We start from the raw sequence: 21547 nt of genomic DNA, 5'->3' as shown, positions 1-21547 counted from the left end.
CTTTCAATGCAGGTACTATCTTATTCATCTTTGTATCTGAAGCGAGAAACGCGGTACCTGTAACAAACTAGGCACTCATTCAATAAATATTTGTTGAAAGAATAAACGCGAGAAGGAAGGAAAAATAATCAACTGTGCGGACAATGTCAGTGCAACGCAGACTCCAGCCATCAGAGGGCGCCGGGGCGGCTGGGCTGGTGCGCAGGCGCGCTGAGAGGGCTGGCGCTGAGGTGGTATCGGCGGCGGTCGTGGCTGTGGCCGGGGGAAGTGAATGGTTTTACCCAGAGGGCCCTGCGCCGCCTTTCTCCGCTGGCACCGGCGCCGCTCCCTGCTCCTCCTCCCTAACCATGGCGTTCACGTTCGCGGCCTTCTGCTACATGCTGGCGCTGCTGCTCACTGCCGCGCTCATCTTCTTCGCCATTTGGCACGTGAGTAGCCGGGGTTGTGGGAGGGAGGGCGAGGCGGCAGCGCAGCCTCTTTTCGCCCGGGGCTCGCGGTCGGGGCCGCCACGGCGGCCGGTGGTTTGCGCGCCTGGCTTGCGGTCCGGCTGGTGCGGGCGCGCGGCGAGGGGTCTGCGCGCCATCCATCCGCGGTTTGGGGGCCGCGGGTACTGGAGGAGCCTGGGCGCGCGGTCGCCCGGTGGATGCGCTCGCGGTGTCTTGGCACAGGCCGCGCGCACCGCTACTCCTCCCGGGCTGGGTGGGGCGGCCGCGGTCCAGGCGGGCCCCTGCGGTTCCGCGCTGCGTTCGCACCGACCTCTGCTGGCCCGCGGCCCTGCATCCCCGTATCCCCGCATCCCTGGGGAGGATGTCAACGGCATGGTGGTACGGGCGTAGTGTGAATGAAGTTTTCCTAATTTTTGTTAATGTAGATTGGCTTTCTTTTAGGGTTTCCACGGAACTGTGGCCAAAATGTAACCTACTTAGGGTGAATTTCCAACTCTACTTCTCAGCACTTGTTGGGTGCTCTTCAAATCAAATTACTTTTTTTTTTTCTTTTTCCAGATTGTTGTTTCCTGGTGAACTTTGATGCAAGTTCGATTGATTACTTTGTTGATTGCATGTCCGCGTTTCCCCCCCAAATCATACTTTGACCGCTGGAATTCCAACCGGCAGCCTTCCAAGCCACCCTTATATTCAGGATTGCTTGATTTAGTAGAGGGGGTTTTCTTTGATTTTGAGATGCTCAGAAACCTTAAGCTTTTTGAGGGCAGTATTTATTTCTGTTACACACATCATCATCACTGTTGCAGGGTGGAAGCACAGCATTACTGGTCCCTCTAAGGAAAAAGTCGTAAGTTCCGAGCGACATAGTTCTACAGAGATTTTAAAGAATTTCTGTTGCTTTAGCACGAAATTAAAAGCATTGAGAGCCCTCTGGAAATCATTCATTAAAAATGTATCTCATACTTGCTTCTCTTTTCCCCATATTCCAGTACCTTCTCCTATACTGCTTTTAATTTGAATGAACACGTTCACTCTTATGTAGATTTTAAGTCAGGTTTCATCATGCCCGTGACAAGGATTTCTACGAAACATAAGGAGGGGCAGAATGATTCAATAGCAGCAGCGTCTTATGCAAAAAAAAATCTCGAAAGTGGAAGCATATCACAATCCATTCTTTTTGCTAAGCAGTGTGGTTATGTTTATAATTATTTTAGGACCTGACTGCTTATTGTAATCAGGAATACTTATGTAGGCTATTAACTGTGTCAGAAATAACTGCTAACTCAGAATGCTTATCAGTAAGAGCCAGTAATTTGAAGAGCATCTTTAGCTCTGCTTTGGTGGAAGAATACCTAAGATAATTTGGGATACAGACTAGCTCAGCCTTAGTAAGCCTGTGATGAAAATGTGTGATTCCATGGCTGGGCGCGGTGGCTCACGCCTGTAATCCCAGCACTTTGGGAGGCCGAGGCGGGAGGATCACGAGGTCAGGAGTTCGAGACCAGCCTGGTCAACATGGTGAAACACTGTCTCTATTAAAAATACAAAAAAATTAGCCAGGCGTGGTGGTGGGCGCCTGTAATCCCAGCTACTCGGGAGGCTAAGGTGGAGGAGAATCGCTTGAACCCGGGAGGCAGAGGTTGCAGTGAGCCGAGATGGCGCCACTGCACTCTATCCTGGGCCAAGACTCCGTCTCAAAAAAAAAAAGAAAGACAATGTGTGGTTCCATTCCATCTGTAGATGTAGCTTTAAGTCACTCTCTGCTTGATGGTTATTCCTTTTTTCTGGAATGAGGGGGATTCTTAGAGCTCTGGGGTAGCCTTTTCCACATTTGTACGTTTTGGACCAAGTAGTGTTTGGCTTACGGAAAACCTGAACTGCACTTTCAAAAAATGGGTAATTTAATTTCAGCTTTGAAACAAATGCGTGTCTGGGCGAAGTAAATAATTTTAAGTCGTGTTATAGAATTAAAAAAAAAATTGTACCACAGATTCGTGGAGAGCTTTTATGCTTAGGGATTTCTTCGTTCGGAGACTTAGTATCCTTTGGAAACAATTCTAAATAAATAGATAGTTTTAATTTTTCTATTATCCATATATCCTTGTGTTTATCATCTTAGGTAGTATCTTAGTCCGTTTGTGTTGCTATAAAGGAATACGGGGAGGCTGAGTAATTTACAAAGAAAAAAGATGTTTATTTACCTTCTGCTGGCTGTAAGACTGGGCATCGGGTGAAAGCCTCAGCTTGCTTCCACTCATGGTTGGGGAGTAGTGTATAGAGATCCCATAGTGAGAGGAAGCAAAGGAAAAAGAAGGGGAGGTGCCAGGCGCTGTTTACCAGCCAGTTCTCTTGGGTGCTAATAGTAGAACTCACTTATTCCCTCCAAGATGACACCAAACCATTCATGAGGAATCTGCTCCCATGACCCAAACACCTCCCCTTAGATTCCCGCCTCCAACATTGGGGATCAGATTTCAACCTGAGATTTGGAGAAGTTAAACCAAACTCTAGCAGGTAGTTGAAGTATCTTTCAGAAGACTCATTTTACAATTTTTAAATTACATTCCAAAAATCTTATTTACATTAGTCACTGTATTAGAGAATGTTTTTTATGCTGATGATTATATCTGTCAATTTAGTCCTAATTCATGTCATTGATGCTCTGTGGAGAACAGAGTCGGGAGCATAGATTGTTTGAAAACTTAAAAGTTTAGAAGTCATTCCTTAAAGATGTGTAACAAGTTGGAAGGTATCCTGAATTCTGTACTTGGCCATCATTAGGGATTTATCTGTTTTATTTTTGTTATACTTCTGTGGGAAATTTTGTGGGTGTCTTTGCTCAGCCACATAGCTGCAAAAAGATTTGAAAACCATTAATTTAAGAGTCTTCTCAGAAGAGGTTCGAAAACCCTAACCTATAGCACTCAAAGAGAAACCCATTCAAAACATACTTAAAAGATCCCTTGTAGCTGGGCACAGAGGCTTATACCTGTAATCCCAGCACTTTAGGAGGCCAAGGCAGGGGGATCACCTGAGCTCAGGAGTTTGAGACCGGTCTGGGCAACATGGTAAAATCCCATCTCTACAAAAAATCCAAAAATAAGCCAAGCGTGGTGGCATGCAACTGTAGTCCCAGCTACTCCGGAGGCTGAGGCAGGAGAATCATTTGAGCCGAGGAGGTGGAGGTTGCAGTGATCCGAGATTGTGCCACTGCCCTCCAGCCTGGGTGACAGAGTAAGACCCTGTCTCACAAAAAAAAAAAAAAAAAAAGAAAAAGAAAAAAAAAAGATTTTCTTGAAGTCACCTGAAGAAAATATCCAACTAAATGTCAGTTTTAAAGACAAGTTTTGTATTCTGTTAAGTTGAATCTTGTTATTGACAAATACTTGTGATTATGATCCTTGTCTTGAGCTTTATTACTAAAATGCATTGGGGATATATACCACGGCTGACATCAAGTAGCTGACTAATCATGTCCATAAGTAATCAGAAATTAGTATTTTCTAATTACACATTTATATTTTTAACATTTGTCTTAGGTGTCATTAGCCAAGGGAAATCCCCTCTGGTGAGTTCTGCACTTTTTTTTTTAATCCCAAGTGCTATTTTTTTCACCCCTTCCTTCCATTTAATGTTTATTGAGCACTTATGTGCCAGGCACTATTTTATATTTTAGGCCCTGGGACATAATAGTAAATATAACAATCTTTGTTCTTTCAGAGATTACGTTCTAATGTTTTATTATTTTCCTTCTATTGCTATTTGGTTGGAGTTTTTATTTGGGCAGGTTGGTGAATTTTATAGAACTCTAGAAATTAAACTATCTTTTTATAAAACTAAATTTTAACAGGGAAATAAACAGTCATGTTAAAAGATGGAAATATGTAATTTTACTGATTACTGATAATATTGAGCAACACTTTGACATGTAAAGATACTATTCCTAACTCATTAGAGGAAGGGTAGCTTAGGTTGTGTGTACCTGGGATGAGTAGTGTTGGCAACTAACATGGCTCCCCCATCAACTTGCTGCCTTTGTCTTCTTTCTTTGACACCTGAAATGATGCCACAAAGTGGTGCATAGCCCCTATTTTGACTCTTAACATACATTCTAGTGACTCTTAAAGTTGAAGCCACATTCCTCCAGAGTGTGGACAGAAGCATCCTTAGAAATGTATGTGTTTGGGCACAAATGGAAACAAATTGAAGAGTTAAAATCCATCTCTAGTGTCCCACTGAGCACTGTGCCAAGGGAGGAGGAGCATGCACAGATAAATAAAAATGGTCCTTCTCCCTGAGAATGTAGAGGGGAGGACAGACTTGTGTGTAAATACCACACTCATGGCAATGAGAAAAACCATATTGATGGCATTATAGAGTCCCATGCTGTGTGGAGATGTGGACAGGGATGCAATTACTTCTGCCTAAAGGAGTTAGGAAAACCTACAGAAAGAAATTGGCATAGGAAGGTTGGTTTTTTTTTTTTTGGATAAAGAGGAATTTGTATAAACAGTTGAAACGACTTTTCTACTCAGAAGATTATTTCAAGTAGAGATAAGTTGAAATAACTTGAGCAGAGGCATTGAAGAAATTGAAAATTGGAGGTATTTATTACAGTGATACCAAATTTTAGTGATACTGAGATAAGAATGTTTTCACTTCTTTAAATTGGATTCTGGCTCTTCTTTTTGTCATATATGAGTTTAGTGTAAATTGGTATTTGTGATCTCGGTGTACTTTTGTTCTTGTTTTATTAACTTTAATAATTATTTGAATATGGGGCAGGTTTGTTGCTGTTTTTGATTAAAGTGAGTGTTCCTAACTGTTTTAATTTTATTTTAGATTATAGCATTTGATGAGCTGAAGACTGATTACAAGAATCCTATAGACCAGTGTAATACCCTGAATCCCGTAAGTTATAATATAGGATTTATCTTTAGATTTTAAAAAATATATTTGTTTTTAACTTGATGTAATTTGAAAATGGCCAGTATTCTGAGTAGCATAATATATTTGTACTTTTTGAAGTAGGCAGAACTTAAAAAATCTTTTTCCTGTTGTGCTTGACTATTCTATTATTAATCTGCTGGTGGTCTTGTCAGCTGTCATACTAACATTCTTCCAATCTGCTTTTTACATTGTCGGCCAAAGACAGTTGAAAAGGTCAAAAAGATTAAAAGAGTCAAAATTGCATTAAAGGTGTGTACTGCTTTTTAGTTTAATGTTTTAATGCTATATTCATTTCATGGGGAGGGTTAGGGCATTTGTATTTGTAATGTTTTGTTCAGTGTGCTCGTTCATATGCCTGTTGAGGTTTATGATTTCATGAAATTTCATATTTTATGCAAATATATGCTTGCTAGCCCGGTCAAGTAGGGAAAGCTGTTAAATGCGTATGCGTTTTTTTTATGTTATAGCCATAGGCACTTGTATGTGAAATTATTTAGTGCAGTACTTGAAAGTTGGTTAACATAAAATGACTAATAGATGGTGAGATGATTCTCGGGTTGTGACTTATGGTGAGGTAGTATGTGAGTGAAATCTTTAGTATGAACTTATCTGCCATATCTAGTTTGTCTTTGGTTTGCATATTCTGGAATAAATGAGTCATTCTTTCAGCTGATGTTTATTCAGAGCCTGTTAGGTGGATACCTCTGTTCTGGGGGCTCTCGATCTCACAGTAATGCCATTCTTTGAACTTAAGGTGCCATAATTTTGTAGATAACAGTTTGTGTACAGATGTCTACGTAGTTATTTCTAGTGTGTATTTACTTTCTATTTCTGAAACAGGCCTGAATTACACTAAGTTCTGAGCTATCATGAATTTAGTGCTACTGTAGCTCCATTGTGCTTGGGGTGTTTGAAAAAATATATATGTATGTATTTTAAAATTTTCTTTTGAGATGGTGGGGGGGATCTCTGTATTGCCCAGGCTCGTATCAAACTCCTGGGTCAAGTGATCCTCCTGCCTCAACCTCCTGGGTAGCTGGGATTACAGGCGCACACCAAGGTACCCAGCTTGTTTTTTGTATTTTTGAATGCATTTAGGAAGATTCTCCTTTAGCCTGTGTATTTGATTGTGCCCGATTGGTCAGGAATTGAATGGTTGGTTGTTTATAAGAAAGCCATGGGTATGTCTTCAAGAAATAAAATACAGTAATTCAGCTTTAAAAATTACTTAATGAAGGAGAGAGTTTGTGTAGATTTTAGTTGTCTAGCATACTAGTGTACTAGCACTAGTGTGCTAGAGGGATTTTATTTGGAAAAGCATCTAGAAAGTTAGTTTTGCATTTTATTATTGTTTCCTAGATAACTGTAGATGGTGGAAGAGATTTCTAGTTTGTCTTTAGAGAACTGTTACAGTAAGAGTTGATGTAGGTACAATTAAAAGTATTAACTTACTAGCTGTTTCTTTGCTGTTATGAAACAAGACATGAGTAGATGAGTTTGCCTTCTGTTGGAAAGTAGTGTTAATTGTAAAACATTTTAACCTAAGTAGTTGAAGTTGTTACCAGGAAATGAAGAAACTGAAATTTCCCCTTTTGATAGCTGTTTATTAATAGTGTTCTATGCTGTTTGTCTTTTCATTACTTCAAATAACCAAATGATGATGAAGGTAAAAATATCTGAAATCAGATGAGGATTTTCCTGGGTGCTAGGCTCTGTGCTAAGCACTTTGCCTGGATTTTTTAATTTAATTCTTTTTTTTTTTTTTTTTTTTTTTTGAGGCGGAGTCTCGCTCTGTCGCCCAGGCTGGAGTGCAGTGGCCGGATCTCAGCTCACTGCAAGCTCCGCCTCCTGGGTTCACGCCATTCTCCTGCCTCAAGACTCCCGAGTAGCTGGGACTACAGGCGCCCGCCACCTCGCCCGGCTAGATTTTTGTATTTTTTAGTAGAGACGGGGTTTCACCGGGTTAGCCAGGATGGTCTTGATCTCCTGACCTCGTGATCCACCCGTCTCGGCCTCCCAAAGTGCTGGGATTACAGGCTTGAGCCACCGCGCCCGGCCTTTAATTTAATTCTTATGACACTCCTGAGGTAGGTATATTGTTATCTCATGAATAGGAGAGTAAACTGAAGCTTTGCCAGGTTAAAGCACTTTGCCGAAGGTTATACAGCTAAGATAGAGTCAGAATTTGAACTCAAGACAGCCTAATTTTTGAAGCTCAAGCTCTTGTCTTTTCCTAATGTATTGTAAATTTAGGAGGGACTGGTTTCATTTTAACAGGTAATGTGCGATTCCTGGCTTTTCTTAATGGAAAGAAATTCTCACTGAGAAGAGACATGTGCTTGGGACATCCTAATGCTGCAGGAGGTTGAAGGCCATTTTTATAGCAGCACAGGTTGCCTTTTGGATAGGGTGCCGATAATTGGCTGAATAGCAGTGCATCTGACAGTTTTCCCTATTTAAATTTGTTTTGACAGTTCTGCCAAAGTATGGGGGAAGACAAATATCACTATTTTTTAAATTGTGAACTTTAACAAGAGAATATTATGTTTTGCATGTTTAAATACTATCATTTCAGCTATATTTGCATGAGGTATTTTTTCTGGATACTAGTTTCTGTTTGAACCTTGGTTCCTAAATGGAATAATTTTTGTGTCACTTAAGGGGATATTTTGTCATTAAAGAATGGTCGGAGAGGGTTGGTTTTTAAGAGAGATGGGTGGTAAATGTTTCTGGACTCCTTTTGAGGAGAAGGGAGGGAATAACATTTGTTTCATATGAGAACTGGTAGAGTTGTAGATTATCTTTATTAGCACTTTTTATTAAAGTATATTAAGAGCGGGAGGGGGTCACGCTTTCAAAATCATTCTTTCCATACTTCAGTCTGTAAGTGTAGGGTAAAACCTTGCATGATGATTTGTTTGTTAGATATCAGTTGGCTTTTTAGGGCTGAAATAGGCTTATTATATTTTAGAGACAACATCTGTACTTTAAACAAGTATTATAAAAGCAACTGTAGTGGAATTCTTAATAAAATGTATGTTTTTCATGGTTTGTTCTGGTTATAGTCCTTGAGTTTCGGAGTCCTATAGCCATTTTCTTCTTTAGAGAAATTTGATCTTAAATAGATGCTGGCTTAAATGTTATTTGGAAGTGTATGTACATATGCAGAGTTTATCTTTTATTATAATGTTTAAGTTTGTAGAAAGTATTTGGTTAGTGGTATAGATTAGTTGTTTACCTGGATTTCATCTAAAATAGTATTCATTGAAAAGCCCCTTCTACAGCTTTAAATTGGAAAGAGTAATTTGGAAGTATGAGAAAATGGGCCTGAGTATATAGTATGATTGCAATCTCTACAGCCATGGTTTCCCCTCAGGAGTGAGCTGATGATGATAAGCATTCATAAGATTTCCATTTGGTATGAAGTAAACATTTGAGAAACTGGCTTTGTAGCTGTGACTTATAGGAGATACTTTGGCTGAAACTTGCAATGAGAGGGATTGGTATTTTTATTTCACAAAGTTCTCAGGCTGAAATCTTTAGGATGAGAAAGGTAATTTAAAATAAAGCATTAACTCGTGGTCATTTTATAAAAAGCATTTTGCTTGAATTAATTTTTCTTCACTTAATACTACCTACTACCAAAAGGTTTATTTTGTTTTTGGGTTCTGAGCTTCTACTGGTCTTCTGTTTTGTCTTACCTTTTTGTTGGCAAGCAGGCGTAAAGAAACGGAAAGGCCACCTAAGAATGAGAACTTGGGAACCTGGAAAATCCTAATTTCATGGTTAAGCACTCAGTCTTTTCCCTCCTACATTGCAGAAAGCAAATCTTTTACATTTGTGCATATTAGTGTTCTTCCCCCCACTGTGCTGAGATTATTGGCTGATTGGCTTTCCATTAAAAAATTACTTCTGTGGGAATGCGATGTGGTTTGCTAAATATTGTGTATGTAGCATTTCTGATTTCTGTTAAAGGCTTAAAAACACCGATGTGTAAAATTCTAAAGGGGAGTTTTGTTTCTGTGGAACTTTTAATATGTTGCATGTGATCAGATATCTCATTTTTGTACTTCTATCATTGTTGAATGGTGGAAAGAAAAAGTATTCTAGTTGACTAGCAAATTGTTTAACAATCTGGGTGGTAACTTTGTATAATTTGATCTATTACTCTTAAGAATTTGAGCTTTAAATTTTAAGTCATGTATCTTACTGTGTTATGTTAGTGCAAGCTATATACTCTGGTCAGTTTGCCTGTAATCCTACTTTTGGTAAAAAGTTAAACATGGAAATAAAACTCAGTAGCATCTTTTATTTCTGACTCTAAGAAAACAGTGATTTTTCATTATGGAAACTTGGTTGCCACCTGCTTTCCAGATTAGCAGTTGACTTAATGCCGAGGCATTTTGATCACTGGCCTGTGTTTTCCTTCCAGCTTGTACTCCCAGAGTACCTCATCCACGCTTTCTTCTGTGTCATGTTTCTCTGTGCAGCGGAGTGGCTTACACTGGGCCTCAACATGCCCCTCTTGGCATATCATATTTGGAGGTAATATTTAGATACACTTTTAATTTTTTAAAATTAAAACTTAAATATACTGCGGTTGATACGGTTATCTCACATGCTAGTTACCTACATAAAAATGGAAGCTTAGTTGGCATTTATTTTTTTAAAAATCAAGTGGATGAACAAAAACTGTTTCAATACCTCTTACAGAGCTTTATTTTTAAAGGAATTTTTTTTTTTAAAGTGAAGTATAACAGTGTTTTGCACAAGTCTGAAGTATATAGCTCAATGAATTTTTACATATGTATACACCTGTTAAACCACCACCCAGCTCAAGATACACAACAGTTGTGGCCTCCAGAGCATGCACTTGTGTCCCATCTTAGTCAGTTACCCTCCACACCTCCCAAGACCTCTATCAACTTAGATTAGCTTTGCTTGTCCTTGAATTGCAGATAAGTCAAAATGTACAGTGTATGTCGAATTTCTTTCTGTGTTTATGACTAACTTAGGTTATTTGTAAAAGGTAATATTTTTAACTTCCATAGTTATATCTGCAGTATATAGAGTTAAAAGTTTTTGTTTTAAATAGGCATGTCACAACCTTATTGCCCTTGATTTTAGGAGATACATACTGAAGAAATATTTAGGAGTAAAGTGGTATCAGGTCTACAATGGACTCTGAAATGATTCAGAAAAAAATGTACTTGGCTGGGTGCAATGGCGTACGCCTGTAATCCCAGCACTTTGGGAGGCCGAGGTGGGTGGATCCACGAGGTCAGGAGTTCAAGACCAGCCTGGCCAAGATGGTGAAACCCTGTCTCTACTAAAAATACAAAAATTAACCAGTCATGGTGGCGGGTGCCTGTAATCCCAGCTACTTGGGAGGCTGAGGCAGAGAATTACTTCAGGCTAGGAGGTGGAGTTTGCAAGATTGTGCCAGTGCACTGCAGCCTGGGCAACAGAGCAAGACTCCATCTCAAAAAAAAAAAAAAAGAAAAAATTTACTCAGGGCCAGGTGCAATGGCTCCTCCCTGCAATCCCAGCACTTTGAGAGACTGAGGCGGGTGGATCACTTGAGCCTAGGAGTTGGAGAACAGACTGGGCAACATGGCAAAATCCCCTCTCTACAAAAAATACAAAAAAATTAGCTACGCATGGTGGTGTGTGCCTGTAGTCCCCGCTACTTGGGAGGCTTGAGGCAGAAGGATTGCTCGAGCCCAGGAGTCTGAGATTGTGGTGAGTCGAGATTGTTCCACTGTATTCCAGCCTGGGTGACAGGGTAAGACCCTGTCTCAAAACAAAACAAAAAAACAGTACTCAAAATGAGAAAGAGAAGGATAAAGCAAATATAGTAAAAATGGACATTTGAAATATCTGGGTGAAAGGTTCTTACATCTTTTCTGTAAATCTAAAACTATGTCCAGATAAGTAAAAGCAAAACACCTATTTTCTTTTTACAGTTCTTCCTGTTTTTCTTGGATTTCTGAAAAGGTAGAGACTAGATGAAGCTTGTTTAGCTATCTCATTCTGCTCATTAGGGACTCTACTTTTAAATTTAAGATGGTAAAAGAAAAGCATTTTACCTATAAGTAAAAGAATGCTTCCCTGTGTGGACCACCTTTCGTAACAGATGTTTTAGAAGACAGACCCGCTTTCTTATCTGAACGTTTGCTGCCCTTTCTGAATGCCTAATAGACTGTGTTTATTCCAGGTATATGAGTAGACCAGTGATGAGTGGCCCAGGACTCTATGACCCTACAACCATCATGAATGCAGATATTCTAGCATATTGTCAGAAGGAAGGATGGTGCAAATTAGCTTTTTATCTTCTAGCATTTTTTTACTACCTATACGGGTAAGTTGAAAAGGTAAAATGAAATATGCTTTCACTTTGCTGCTTTAAAAGTTTGCAGGCATTATGGTTTTCACACCTTAAAATCCATTCGAAGAATAACTTAGTGTCTTAAGTGTGCATGGTGCACACCAGCAAATTCTCACACACTCAATGTGATCCACACTGGTGCTTATCAAGGCAGTAAACCAGTCTGCTGTCAGAGGCAGAAGGTTTGGTCAGGGATGCTGCTTCCTAAGTTCTGAGACACATTCAGTTGGTAAAGGATGGTCCTCATTCTCTGTGGCAAAGTGATGTCATTGAAGGATAGGGATGTGTGAGTTTGCAGAAGTTTCTGCTTGTCTTCAGGGTCTCTCCCGACATTATGTTTCATTTTTTCTTTATCATTCCTCATAAGTGGTGTGCTCTGCCCTTTATTTTCTGATTTGCTTGATTTGAGTGGTATGAATGAAATAAGTAGTTCTACCTTACAGGGTGGTGCAGTTTCTGATTTTTTTCCTTTTTGTTTTGAGATGGAGTCTCTGTCGCTTAGGCCGGAGTGCAGTGGCACGATCTCTGCTCACTGCACCCTCCGCCCCACCAGGTTCAAGCAATTTCCCTGCCTCAGCCTCCTGAGTAGCTGGGATTACAGGCGTGTACCACCACCCCTGGCTAATTTTTGTATTTTTAGTAGAGAAGGAGTTTCACCATGTTGGCCAGGCTGGTCTTGAACTCCTGACCTCAGGTGATCTGCCCACCTTGGCTTCCCAAAGTACTGGGATTACAGGCATAAGCCATCGCGCCCGGCCTGATTTTTTTTTCTTTTATACTCTGATGGACTCATTGTTCCTCTAGGTCAGGATTTCTCAACTTCGGCAATGTTGACAGTCTGGGCTGTGTGGGAATTTCTGTGGGAAGCTGTCCTGTATATTGTAGGACGTTTAGCAGCATCCCTGGCCTTTACCCACTAGATGCCATTAGTGCCCTCCTGCCCCCCGATGACAACCAAAAATGTCTCTGGACATTGCCCAGATGTCCCAAGGGGCAAAATTGCCCTGGTTGAGAACCCCTGCTGTAGGTGTGTTGTAGGTGCGGTGAAATGACTGCTTATTACAACTAGAAAAGGGCACTGTTAAATGTAGAATTATATGTTTCTTTAAGCCATGTGAATATGCTTTTACACATCACTTATATAAAATACTTTCTTGTTTTTTATCAATACATATTCAACTAGAGAGGGCTTTCTCCTTGATTTTCAGAATATTTCCAAAAAAGCTGTAAGCTTTAAAAAAACAGCATAAAGTTCCATTCTCCCTTTCGTTACTTGAAAACTTGCTAAGATAGGCTTATATTCATATTCATATTTCTCTTTATACATAAGTTTCCATCATAGAAAAAGAATGGTTAGACTGAAATTTAGGAAAAAGATATTTTTGGTATTTTTATGCTTTTAGAGGCTATTACTGTGAAAATGAATATCCTTTAGTGCATATGCAGATATTACTCATCTATGAAACAAAAAAATGCTCTGAAAAGTGAAATTCTATGTGTCATTTTAATTTCCTGTTAATTTTCATTTTGTAAGTTTCCATAGCAAATGTCTGGAACAGGGCTGGCATATAATAGGCACTTCAAACATACATGTTGAATGAAAGAAATGAAGTGAATGATTGAATAAATGATAAAGTTGGAGTTGTGCAGTTGTGGGAAAATGTTCACCGGGATATGGTAGCACCAGGACATTTGTTCTGTTTTAAAGTTGTCTATCAAGCTTGTTCAACTCCTTTGTATTTCTGTTTAGAGATACATGCTTTTTGGACCATGCCCCTATGCCTTTCCCCTGTCACTCTATGTAGAATTGCCCTTGGCAGTTCTTAAACCTAAATCAAAAGGTCATTGCCTTTTATTTTGCTGTTTTCCCCCCTTTTCTTTTTTAACCGCTTCCTAAAAGTTGCTATTGCTTGGAGCCTTTCTCTAATGGGAAAGATCCTTGATTGATCATTCCTTTCTATACAATGGGAATACAACTGGTACCTGCCTTCTAGGACTGTTTGGAGGATTAAGCGAGGTAATGTGTATGAAAGACCTAACGGGCCCGTTGTGAAGTGAGCCCTCCAGAGATGCTCATTCTATTATTAGACACGACTCCAGAGCGTGTGGTGTTTGGATGGCTTCGCTAAGCTCTGATCCTCCATTAAGCTTTCAGCTGTGCTGTTCTACTTGCTAAAATTGGAAAGGGAATAGGGGACAACTACACCACATGCACTGAGCCAAGTCCTATGTTAGGCAAAAGTCCATAAATGCAAATTAAAATCACTGTGAACTTGTCATTAGTCTTTTCATTTTCTGTGATACTAGTTTGCTATATAAAGCATACTCTCTCATGCTCTTGAGTTTTTTTTTTTTTATAATTAGGAATGTTCAAATTAACAGCTTTTTTCTTCTTTTCAGCATGATCTATGTTTTGGTGAGCTCTTAGAACAACACACAGAAGAATTGGTCCAGTTAAGTGCATGCAAAAAGCCACCAAATGAAGGGATTCTATCCAGCAAGATCCTGTCCAAGAGTAGCCTGTGGAATCTGATCAGTTACTTTAAAAAATGACTCCTTATTTTTAAATGTTTCCACATTTTTTGCTTGTGGAAAGACTGTTTTCATATGTTATACTTGGATAAAGAATTTAAATGGAATTACGTATAAATTAATATAAAATGATTACCTCTGGTGTTGACAGGTTTGAACTTGCACTTCTTAAGGAACAGCCATAATCCTCTGAATGATGCATTAATTACTGACTGTCCTAGTACATTGGAAGCTTTTGTTCATAGGATCTTGTAGGGCTCATTTTGGTTTCATTGAAACAGTATCTAATTATAAATTAGCTGTAGATATCAGGTGCTTCTGATGAACTGAAAATGTGTATCTGACTAGTGGGAAACTTCATGGGTTTCCTTATCTGTCATGTAGACGATTATATACGGATCCATTTACAAAAATAAAAAGCGGGAATTTTCCCTTCGACTTGAATATTATCCCTGTATATTGCATGAATGAGAGATTTCCCATATTTCCATTGGAGTAATAAATATACTTGCTTTAATTCTTAAGCATAAGTAAACATGATATAAAAATATATGCTGAATTACTTGTGAAGAATGCATTTAAAGCTATTTTAAATGTGTTTTTATTTGTAAGACATTACTTATTAAGAAATTGGTTATTCTTACTGTTCTAATCTGGTGGTAAAGGTATTCTTAAGAATTTGCAGGTACTTAAGATTTTCAAAACTGAACGAGAGAAAATTGTATAACCATCCTGCTGTTCCTTTAGTGCAATACAATAAAACTCTGAAATTAAGACTCACTTTCAGTGCATTGTTTGAGATTACAAATAGTATTTCTTAAACTTGCTTAATCCATAATAAAGACATGTTGCTGTCATTTTTTTTAAAGTGACGTACTATGTTACATTTTTTTCTGAAAAATACCATGCCTAGATCTAAAAAGGAAAATTTGTAAATGCCAAGCGCATTAACCTCTTGTCATTTGACAAGATTCATAAACGTGGATGGCATAGCATCATCATTTCTCTTACCAATTAAGAAAAATTATGGTGGCACTAAAAATATTTTACTTTTATTTTTCCTTTTTGGAACAGTCAGTTTTAAGGTAAAATGGCTTGCAAATTTGAGTTTTTGCCGCTGCTTGTAAGGCAGGTAAATTATGGCTTGCATGTTTTCATAAGCATAAATAAATCTTGTGCTTTATTTGGGATGAGGAAGTTAAGGCATTTGAAAATAAAATAAGTGGTTCGGAAGTTTCTTGAGAAGAGGATCAAAAGAAATAGAACCAATGTATAGAAATTTCACATAATGATCCAAGAAGTCTATGGATGTGTTTGTGGAAATCTTACTCTAATAACTTGTTGGATTAGATGCTGTTTTATTCTCTACTAGTGAAAAATGCTTTATTTCAGTGGTTTCCCACGGTTGGGAGAGAGAGTAGCTGTTAACTGTTCTGGGTAATGGGGGTGAGTATGTTGAGGAAGAGAGGTAGAACCAGAAGAGTGAGGAGACTCGAACCATTCCATAACAAGGAAAGCTTTAAAGACCTGGTATTTTACTGCTGGAGAACTAGAGGGATCTGACTCTTCGTCAGTTCATGCAACAAATTATTTATTGAGTACTTGCTGGGCTCTCAAGATTCATGCTTTCAGCACAGGCAGTCATTCCGTTTCCAGTCCACCTGATTAGATCAGCATGCACTTATTTTTCTTTCTTGTTCATAAGGACTTTTGATCATGCAAGGCCTGGCCAAGTCTATAATCCAGATGGGTTTCCTGGGGCTGTTACTTGAGTATTCCTGTCAAAATATTTTCACGAACCCTGCCTCTCTTAGCAAACACTACTTTCCTTCGTAAGTGTTAACAAACATGCTTTTAATAATCTATTCCAGAATATTCTCCAGGAGTAAGTTTACTGGTTGGAATTTGTGGAAGCCACTTTCTCATGTTTCCCAAATAAGATATGTAGTCCTCAGCTGATTCCTCAGAGATGATTGACAGTGAGTTTCATCCATCTTTGTGGTAGTTTGTTAGTTCCTAGGCATGTAAGTGATTAGAAGATTGAGTACCTGTTCTCCTAATATCTACCCACTTTTACCATGTCAGTGTTTTTTGAATTAGATCACTTACCAAGAGAAAGCAGAAACAAAATACTTGAATCTGACAATATCTGACTGCCTCTTTTCATTGCTCTGGATTTATTTTCCACATCAATCTCTTTGGGGTGGCCCTAGCCTATTATTCATGTGGGTTCAGCTGAGGCTTGGTTAACCTGGGTTTACAATCCAGTTTAAGTTAAACATTCCCTGTTTAGCAACAGCTGTTCACTTAGGTACTCTTTTTTTTTTTTTTTCCTTATTATAGTTACTTTTGGTATTATGTGCTTTATCTTTAAAAGCTTTCTAGCTCTAGGAAATTGTTTTCCCCATTTGTGTCTATCTGTGGTTATATCTATACCAACAACTTTTTGTTGCTATGGATACCACAGATTGTCCTGAATTAAAACTCTAACATAATAAATGTCTGTTTAGCCGTTACTTTACTGAGTAATAATACTATATCACAGCAATATGGCCCTTTAATACTAAGGAGGTTTAGGGGTAGAAATTATTTGAACACTCATATCCAAATGTTATTAATGATATTTGACAGTTTTCTCAATGCTTAATGATATTCCTCACTCCCCATTCCAGGGTAGAGGAGGGTTTGGTCCCAGGCTATGGACAAACTGCTAATTTGTTTGAGGTTTGAATTATTTTTCATGGGAAAGGGAAGTGACAGGAAATGACTAAGACTATCCACTTTTGACTTGAGTATGGGTCCAGTATTAGTAATGGTTTCCTAGGCTCACTGATTGTACCACGAACTGACAGACCTACCAGTCAATTTCATGTACCCAGATAAGGGTCTCACATGGCAACAAAGTACACAGCAGTTTGCAGTATGTGTCTCTTTTAAAGCCAGTTCTGTGTTTTCACCTTGACTACCACTCCTGCTGACAGCTCTCATAGAGCTCTTCTCTGCTCCCCAAATCAGTATATTTTGAAGCTATGTCAAATATTTACATATAAAGGAAATAAAGTTGTATGTGCTTTGAAACCAGCAAAATATTTTCCTTTGTACAGCACCTCTCTTTTCCTTTTATGTTTATGAATAGAGTTTGTGGAATATTGCCATGGTGTAAATAATGACTTCTCTGTGTCGCTTGTACCCTGTGGGGGTGAGCTTTCACTTTAGGTGTGGTTATATCCTAGCAGTGTATCAAGCCCACTCAAATAATGATCTATGTTTAAAAGTATGTGTCTAGTTTACTTATTTATGTCATTTGACATCCATAAATGTGCATCTCTCAATCAGCTGTATGATTGTAAATCAAATTTTGATGGCAAAAATATTCTAAAACAACATTCTTTAGGGGAAAGAAAAATATGGATATCTTATCTAGCATTGCTCATAAAAGTACTCATGTTCATCCTTTTTGGAAACTTAATCATGCTAGCCTTAGATCATTTTAAGCTCCTTTGCTCAAATCAGTCATTGATCTGCAGTATGATCAGCAGCTAGTAAGTCTGTGGTACTACCAGGATAGCTTAGAAGATGGTTCTGAATTAATACCTCAGAATGATGTCAAAAGTAAAAGAGTGGCTCTATTGCTAAATATATTGACTAGCTTTTTTATAACAATTTTACTTTGAAATTCAGAGTTCTAAAGCTAAATGTCTAAAAGAAGTAACTGCAGCTTGTTCTGCTGGTGTTGGAAAATAGTATTCACCATGTAAGATCTTTGGGGTTGGAGTGAAGGTCTTATCTGCATTAATTTTGTTAATGCACATTGTAGAAGATGTAGAGAACATCTTGACATGCATAAGAATTGCATGTCATAATTTTATTGTGTAGTGCTTTTTCTAAGTATTTACATTTCTTTGGTTACCATGTTCATGTGTTCTGGAGAAGTAAAATTTCTTGATTACTAGGCAGACCCTAAAACTGCTAAGAGAAACATAAAATGTAGTTAGCTGTCTCTGCTCATGGTTTGTTAATATCTAAGCTAACCTTAATGGTGCTGTACCCGCTGTCCACAGAAAATGCCCTTAAGTATAGCCCTACCTTACTCCTTAGAGCTTATTTTGCTTTTGTATTTAATAAAAATTGTCTTAAATGTTTCCTTGTGTAGTTTATGTATAATGGCTGAGTCTGTGTGTTAATTTCAAATGCCGCTAGTTTGTGTATGACCAGGACTCTGATTCTCTCTCCGCCCTCTTTGCTCATTGTTTTGGGGAATATCCCACAGGTGAGGTAGAGAAAATACTTTTCCCTGGAATGCTGGAATATTTAACTGGACAATTATATTTTAGTAATTGACATCTCATGTTTCCCTGTTACAGAATAGTTGATGTTTTCCCTTATACTTAGTATTAAAGTAGTTTAGTCAAGCATTTTAAAAAATTTTTTCATTTTTGTTTGAGACAGGGTCTCACTGTTGTCCAGGCTAGAGTGCAGTGGTGTTATGGCTCACTGTAGCCTCTATACCTCCCTGGGCTCAAGTGATCCTCCCACCTTCGCCTCCCAAGTAGCTGGGACCACAGATGCATACCACCACACCCGGTTAATTTTTGTATTTTTAGTAGAGACAGGGTTTCATCATGTTGCCTAGGCTGCTCTCGAACTCCTGAGGTCAAGCGATTTGCCTGCCTCAGCCTCCCATTAGTGCTGGGATTACAGACATGAGCCACTGCGCCTGGTCTACTGAAGCTTTTTAAATGTAGAGGCTTAAATAGCCCTTGCTGTGGGAATTGAGAGATGCAAATACTTTGAAAATTCAGTTGATTATTAAAGTATTTGATTAATCCATGCCAATATTTTCTCTCCATTTTCCTAAGTATTCATGAATAAGCTATGTACTTATGTTGAGAGAATGATAATATATATGCTTCTCAATTTACAATGGAATTATCTCTGGACATCATAAGTTGAAAATGTAAGTCACAAATGCATTTAATACACCTAAACTATCAAGCATCATAGCTTAGCCACTTTAAACATAGTCATAACATTTACGTCAGCCTACAGTTGGGCAAAATAACCTAACACAAAGCCAATATAATAATGTGTTGAATGTCTCAAACTGTACTGTACTGAAAGTGAAAACAGAATGGTTGTATGAATACTTGAACTACAGTTTCTACTGAATACATATTTCTTTCACATGATTGTAAGGTTGAGAAATCCCAAGTTGAACCATTGTAGATTGGGGACTGTCGGTAAAAGATTGGCTAATGTAAATATCAATGACTGTCTAAAGTTTAATAGAAATTGTGATTTTTAAATTGTATATGGTTATAATACAAAAATCATGAAGAAGGCCAATCTATTATTACAGTGTGTACTTAAAAAAAATGCCTTTCTTGGGCCGGGCACAGGGGCCCACGCCTGTAATCCCAGCACTTTGGGAGGCCGAGGCGGGCAGATCACGAGGTCAGGAGATTGAGACCATCCTGGCTAACACAGTGAAACCCCGCCTCTACTAAAAGTACAAAAAAAAAAAAAAAATTAGCCAGGCGTGGTGGTGGGCCCCTGTAGTCCCAGCTACTTGGGAGAGGCAGGAAAATTGCCTGAACCCCGGAGGTGGAGGTTGCAGTGAACCGAGATTGCACTACTGCACTCGAGGCTGGGCGACAGAGTGAGACTCCGTCTCAAAAAAAAAAGCCTTTCTTGCTATATAACTTTTGGTATTAATTATATGAGAAAATGAAATCCCTAGGTTAACCATTTAGATCCTGCTGGGATATGTGATCCTCCTACCTTCCTGAGTATCCTCATAAAATGTTAAGTTCTAGAAGCAGCGTATGTATAAAAGTACAGTTGGTCGTCTGTATCTATGGGTTCTAAATCCGCTGACCCAACTGCAGATTAAAAATATTTGAAAAATAATACTACAAATAAAACCAATACAGTATAATAACTACACATCATTTACATTATATTAGGTATTATAAGTAACTAGAGATGATTTAAAGTATACAAATACTATGCCATTTTCTATCAGGGACTTGAGCATCCATGGATTTTGCTGCTGGGGGTGGGGTGGGGGGTCCAGTCCTCTGAGGATACCAAGGGATGACTGTATTAATATATTGATTTTATATTACAATACATACTAGTGCTCTGAAATTTCCAAACAGGGCTGGTAATTGTTTTGCAGTATTTTGTAATGAAATTCAAGCAGTTCATCAGCAGCAAGAAGAGTAGTGTGAGACAAAATAAGACGTTTAGTCATTGTATGATTTTTTTTTTTTTTTGAGATGGAGTCTTGCTCTGTCACCCAGACTGGAGTGCAGTGGCGTGATCTCGGCTGACTGCAACCTCTGCGCCCCGCCCTCGCCTGCCCAGAGTTCAAGTGATTTTCCTGCTTCAGCCTCCCAAGTAGCTGGGATTACAGGCGTGCACCACCATGCCTGGCTAATTTTTGTATTTTTAGTAGAGATGGGGTTTTGTCATGTTGGCCAGGCTGGTCTCAAACCCCTGACCTCAAGCGATTCGCTCACCTCGGTCTCCCAAAGTGGCGTGAGCCACTACGCCCAGCCGGTCATTGAATAATTATTTAAAAATGAAATTTTGATGTGAAACTTTTTGTGGAAGTGCCTATGAGTCTGCAACCCGGTGGTCATTGCCAAATGGCCATGGGTTCACACTTTAATTACCAGTAGCCTAGAGAGCCATGTGACTACTGTAAGCCCTACTGAAACCACTGACTGTTCAAACAGGTGTGTCTGTTTGACACTTTGTGTGTGACCCTTGTCTACAGCCCAAATGACTGTTTTGGGTAACTCAAAGTTGAATTTAAAGATGAAAAAAGCTGTTTCATTGTATAGGGGGAAGTGAAGGAGTGAGAGAGTTAGAAATTGTTAATCTGTAGCTAAGTTCTCTATGAAATAAATGTGAAAGGATTAATCTCATTCCATATAGTTCCTAGGGTGGAAAAAAAGTGGAGCAGCTATTTGAACCAGTGAATTCCTCATCTCTGAAAATGTTCCCACAGATAGTGAATAAACAAACACTCTTGGGGCTGATCCAGTACTGGGAGGGGGTGACTAGAAGACTCACAGGATCCTTTTCAATTCTGTAGGTCTATGAAGTAAAAAGCAGAAGTTTTGGGAGGAATAGAGAGTGAGGGGGACATTATTTAAAAGTAAGTTTGGGCACTCATACCAATTTTCTTACTTATTACTTTGTCATATGCTACCCAGTGGTT

General features: G+C 38.9%; 1 protein-coding gene across 1 annotated transcript; it reads left to right on the top strand.

The window, feature by feature from the left end:
- Positions 1-232: 232 nt before the first annotated feature.
- On the top strand, positions 233-15096 carry CNIH1 (cornichon family member 1). The gene is made up of 5 exons (XM_007986727.3): positions 233-428; positions 5289-5357; positions 9829-9941; positions 11614-11757; positions 14185-15096. Exons 1-5 carry the CDS (start codon positions 348-350, stop codon positions 14210-14212), a joined length of 435 nt encoding a protein of 144 aa, XP_007984918.2. The 5' UTR covers positions 233-347; the 3' UTR covers positions 14213-15096.
- The last annotated feature ends 6451 nt before the right edge of the window (positions 15097-21547 follow it).

The sequence above is a fragment of the Chlorocebus sabaeus genome, chromosome 24 (genome assembly GCF_047675955.1).
Source record: "Chlorocebus sabaeus isolate Y175 chromosome 24, mChlSab1.0.hap1, whole genome shotgun sequence".
NCBI classification, from domain to species: domain Eukaryota; kingdom Metazoa; phylum Chordata; class Mammalia; order Primates; family Cercopithecidae; genus Chlorocebus; species Chlorocebus sabaeus.
Note: the sequence above shows the minus strand (reverse complement) of the source record. Positions and strands in the feature narration are given on the sequence as shown.

Coding starts and splice junctions, on each gene's coding strand:
- CNIH1 (XM_007986727.3), top strand. CDS start 348: ATGGCGTTCACGTTCGCGGCCTTCTGCTACATGCTGGCGCTGCTGCTC. Junction 429..5,288: donor TCTTCTTCGCCATTTGGCAC/GTGAGTAGCCGG, acceptor ATTTTATTTTAG/ATTATAGCATTTGATGAGCT. Junction 11,758..14,184: donor TTTTTTTACTACCTATACGG/GTAAGTTGAAAA, acceptor TCTTCTTTTCAG/CATGATCTATGTTTTGGTGA.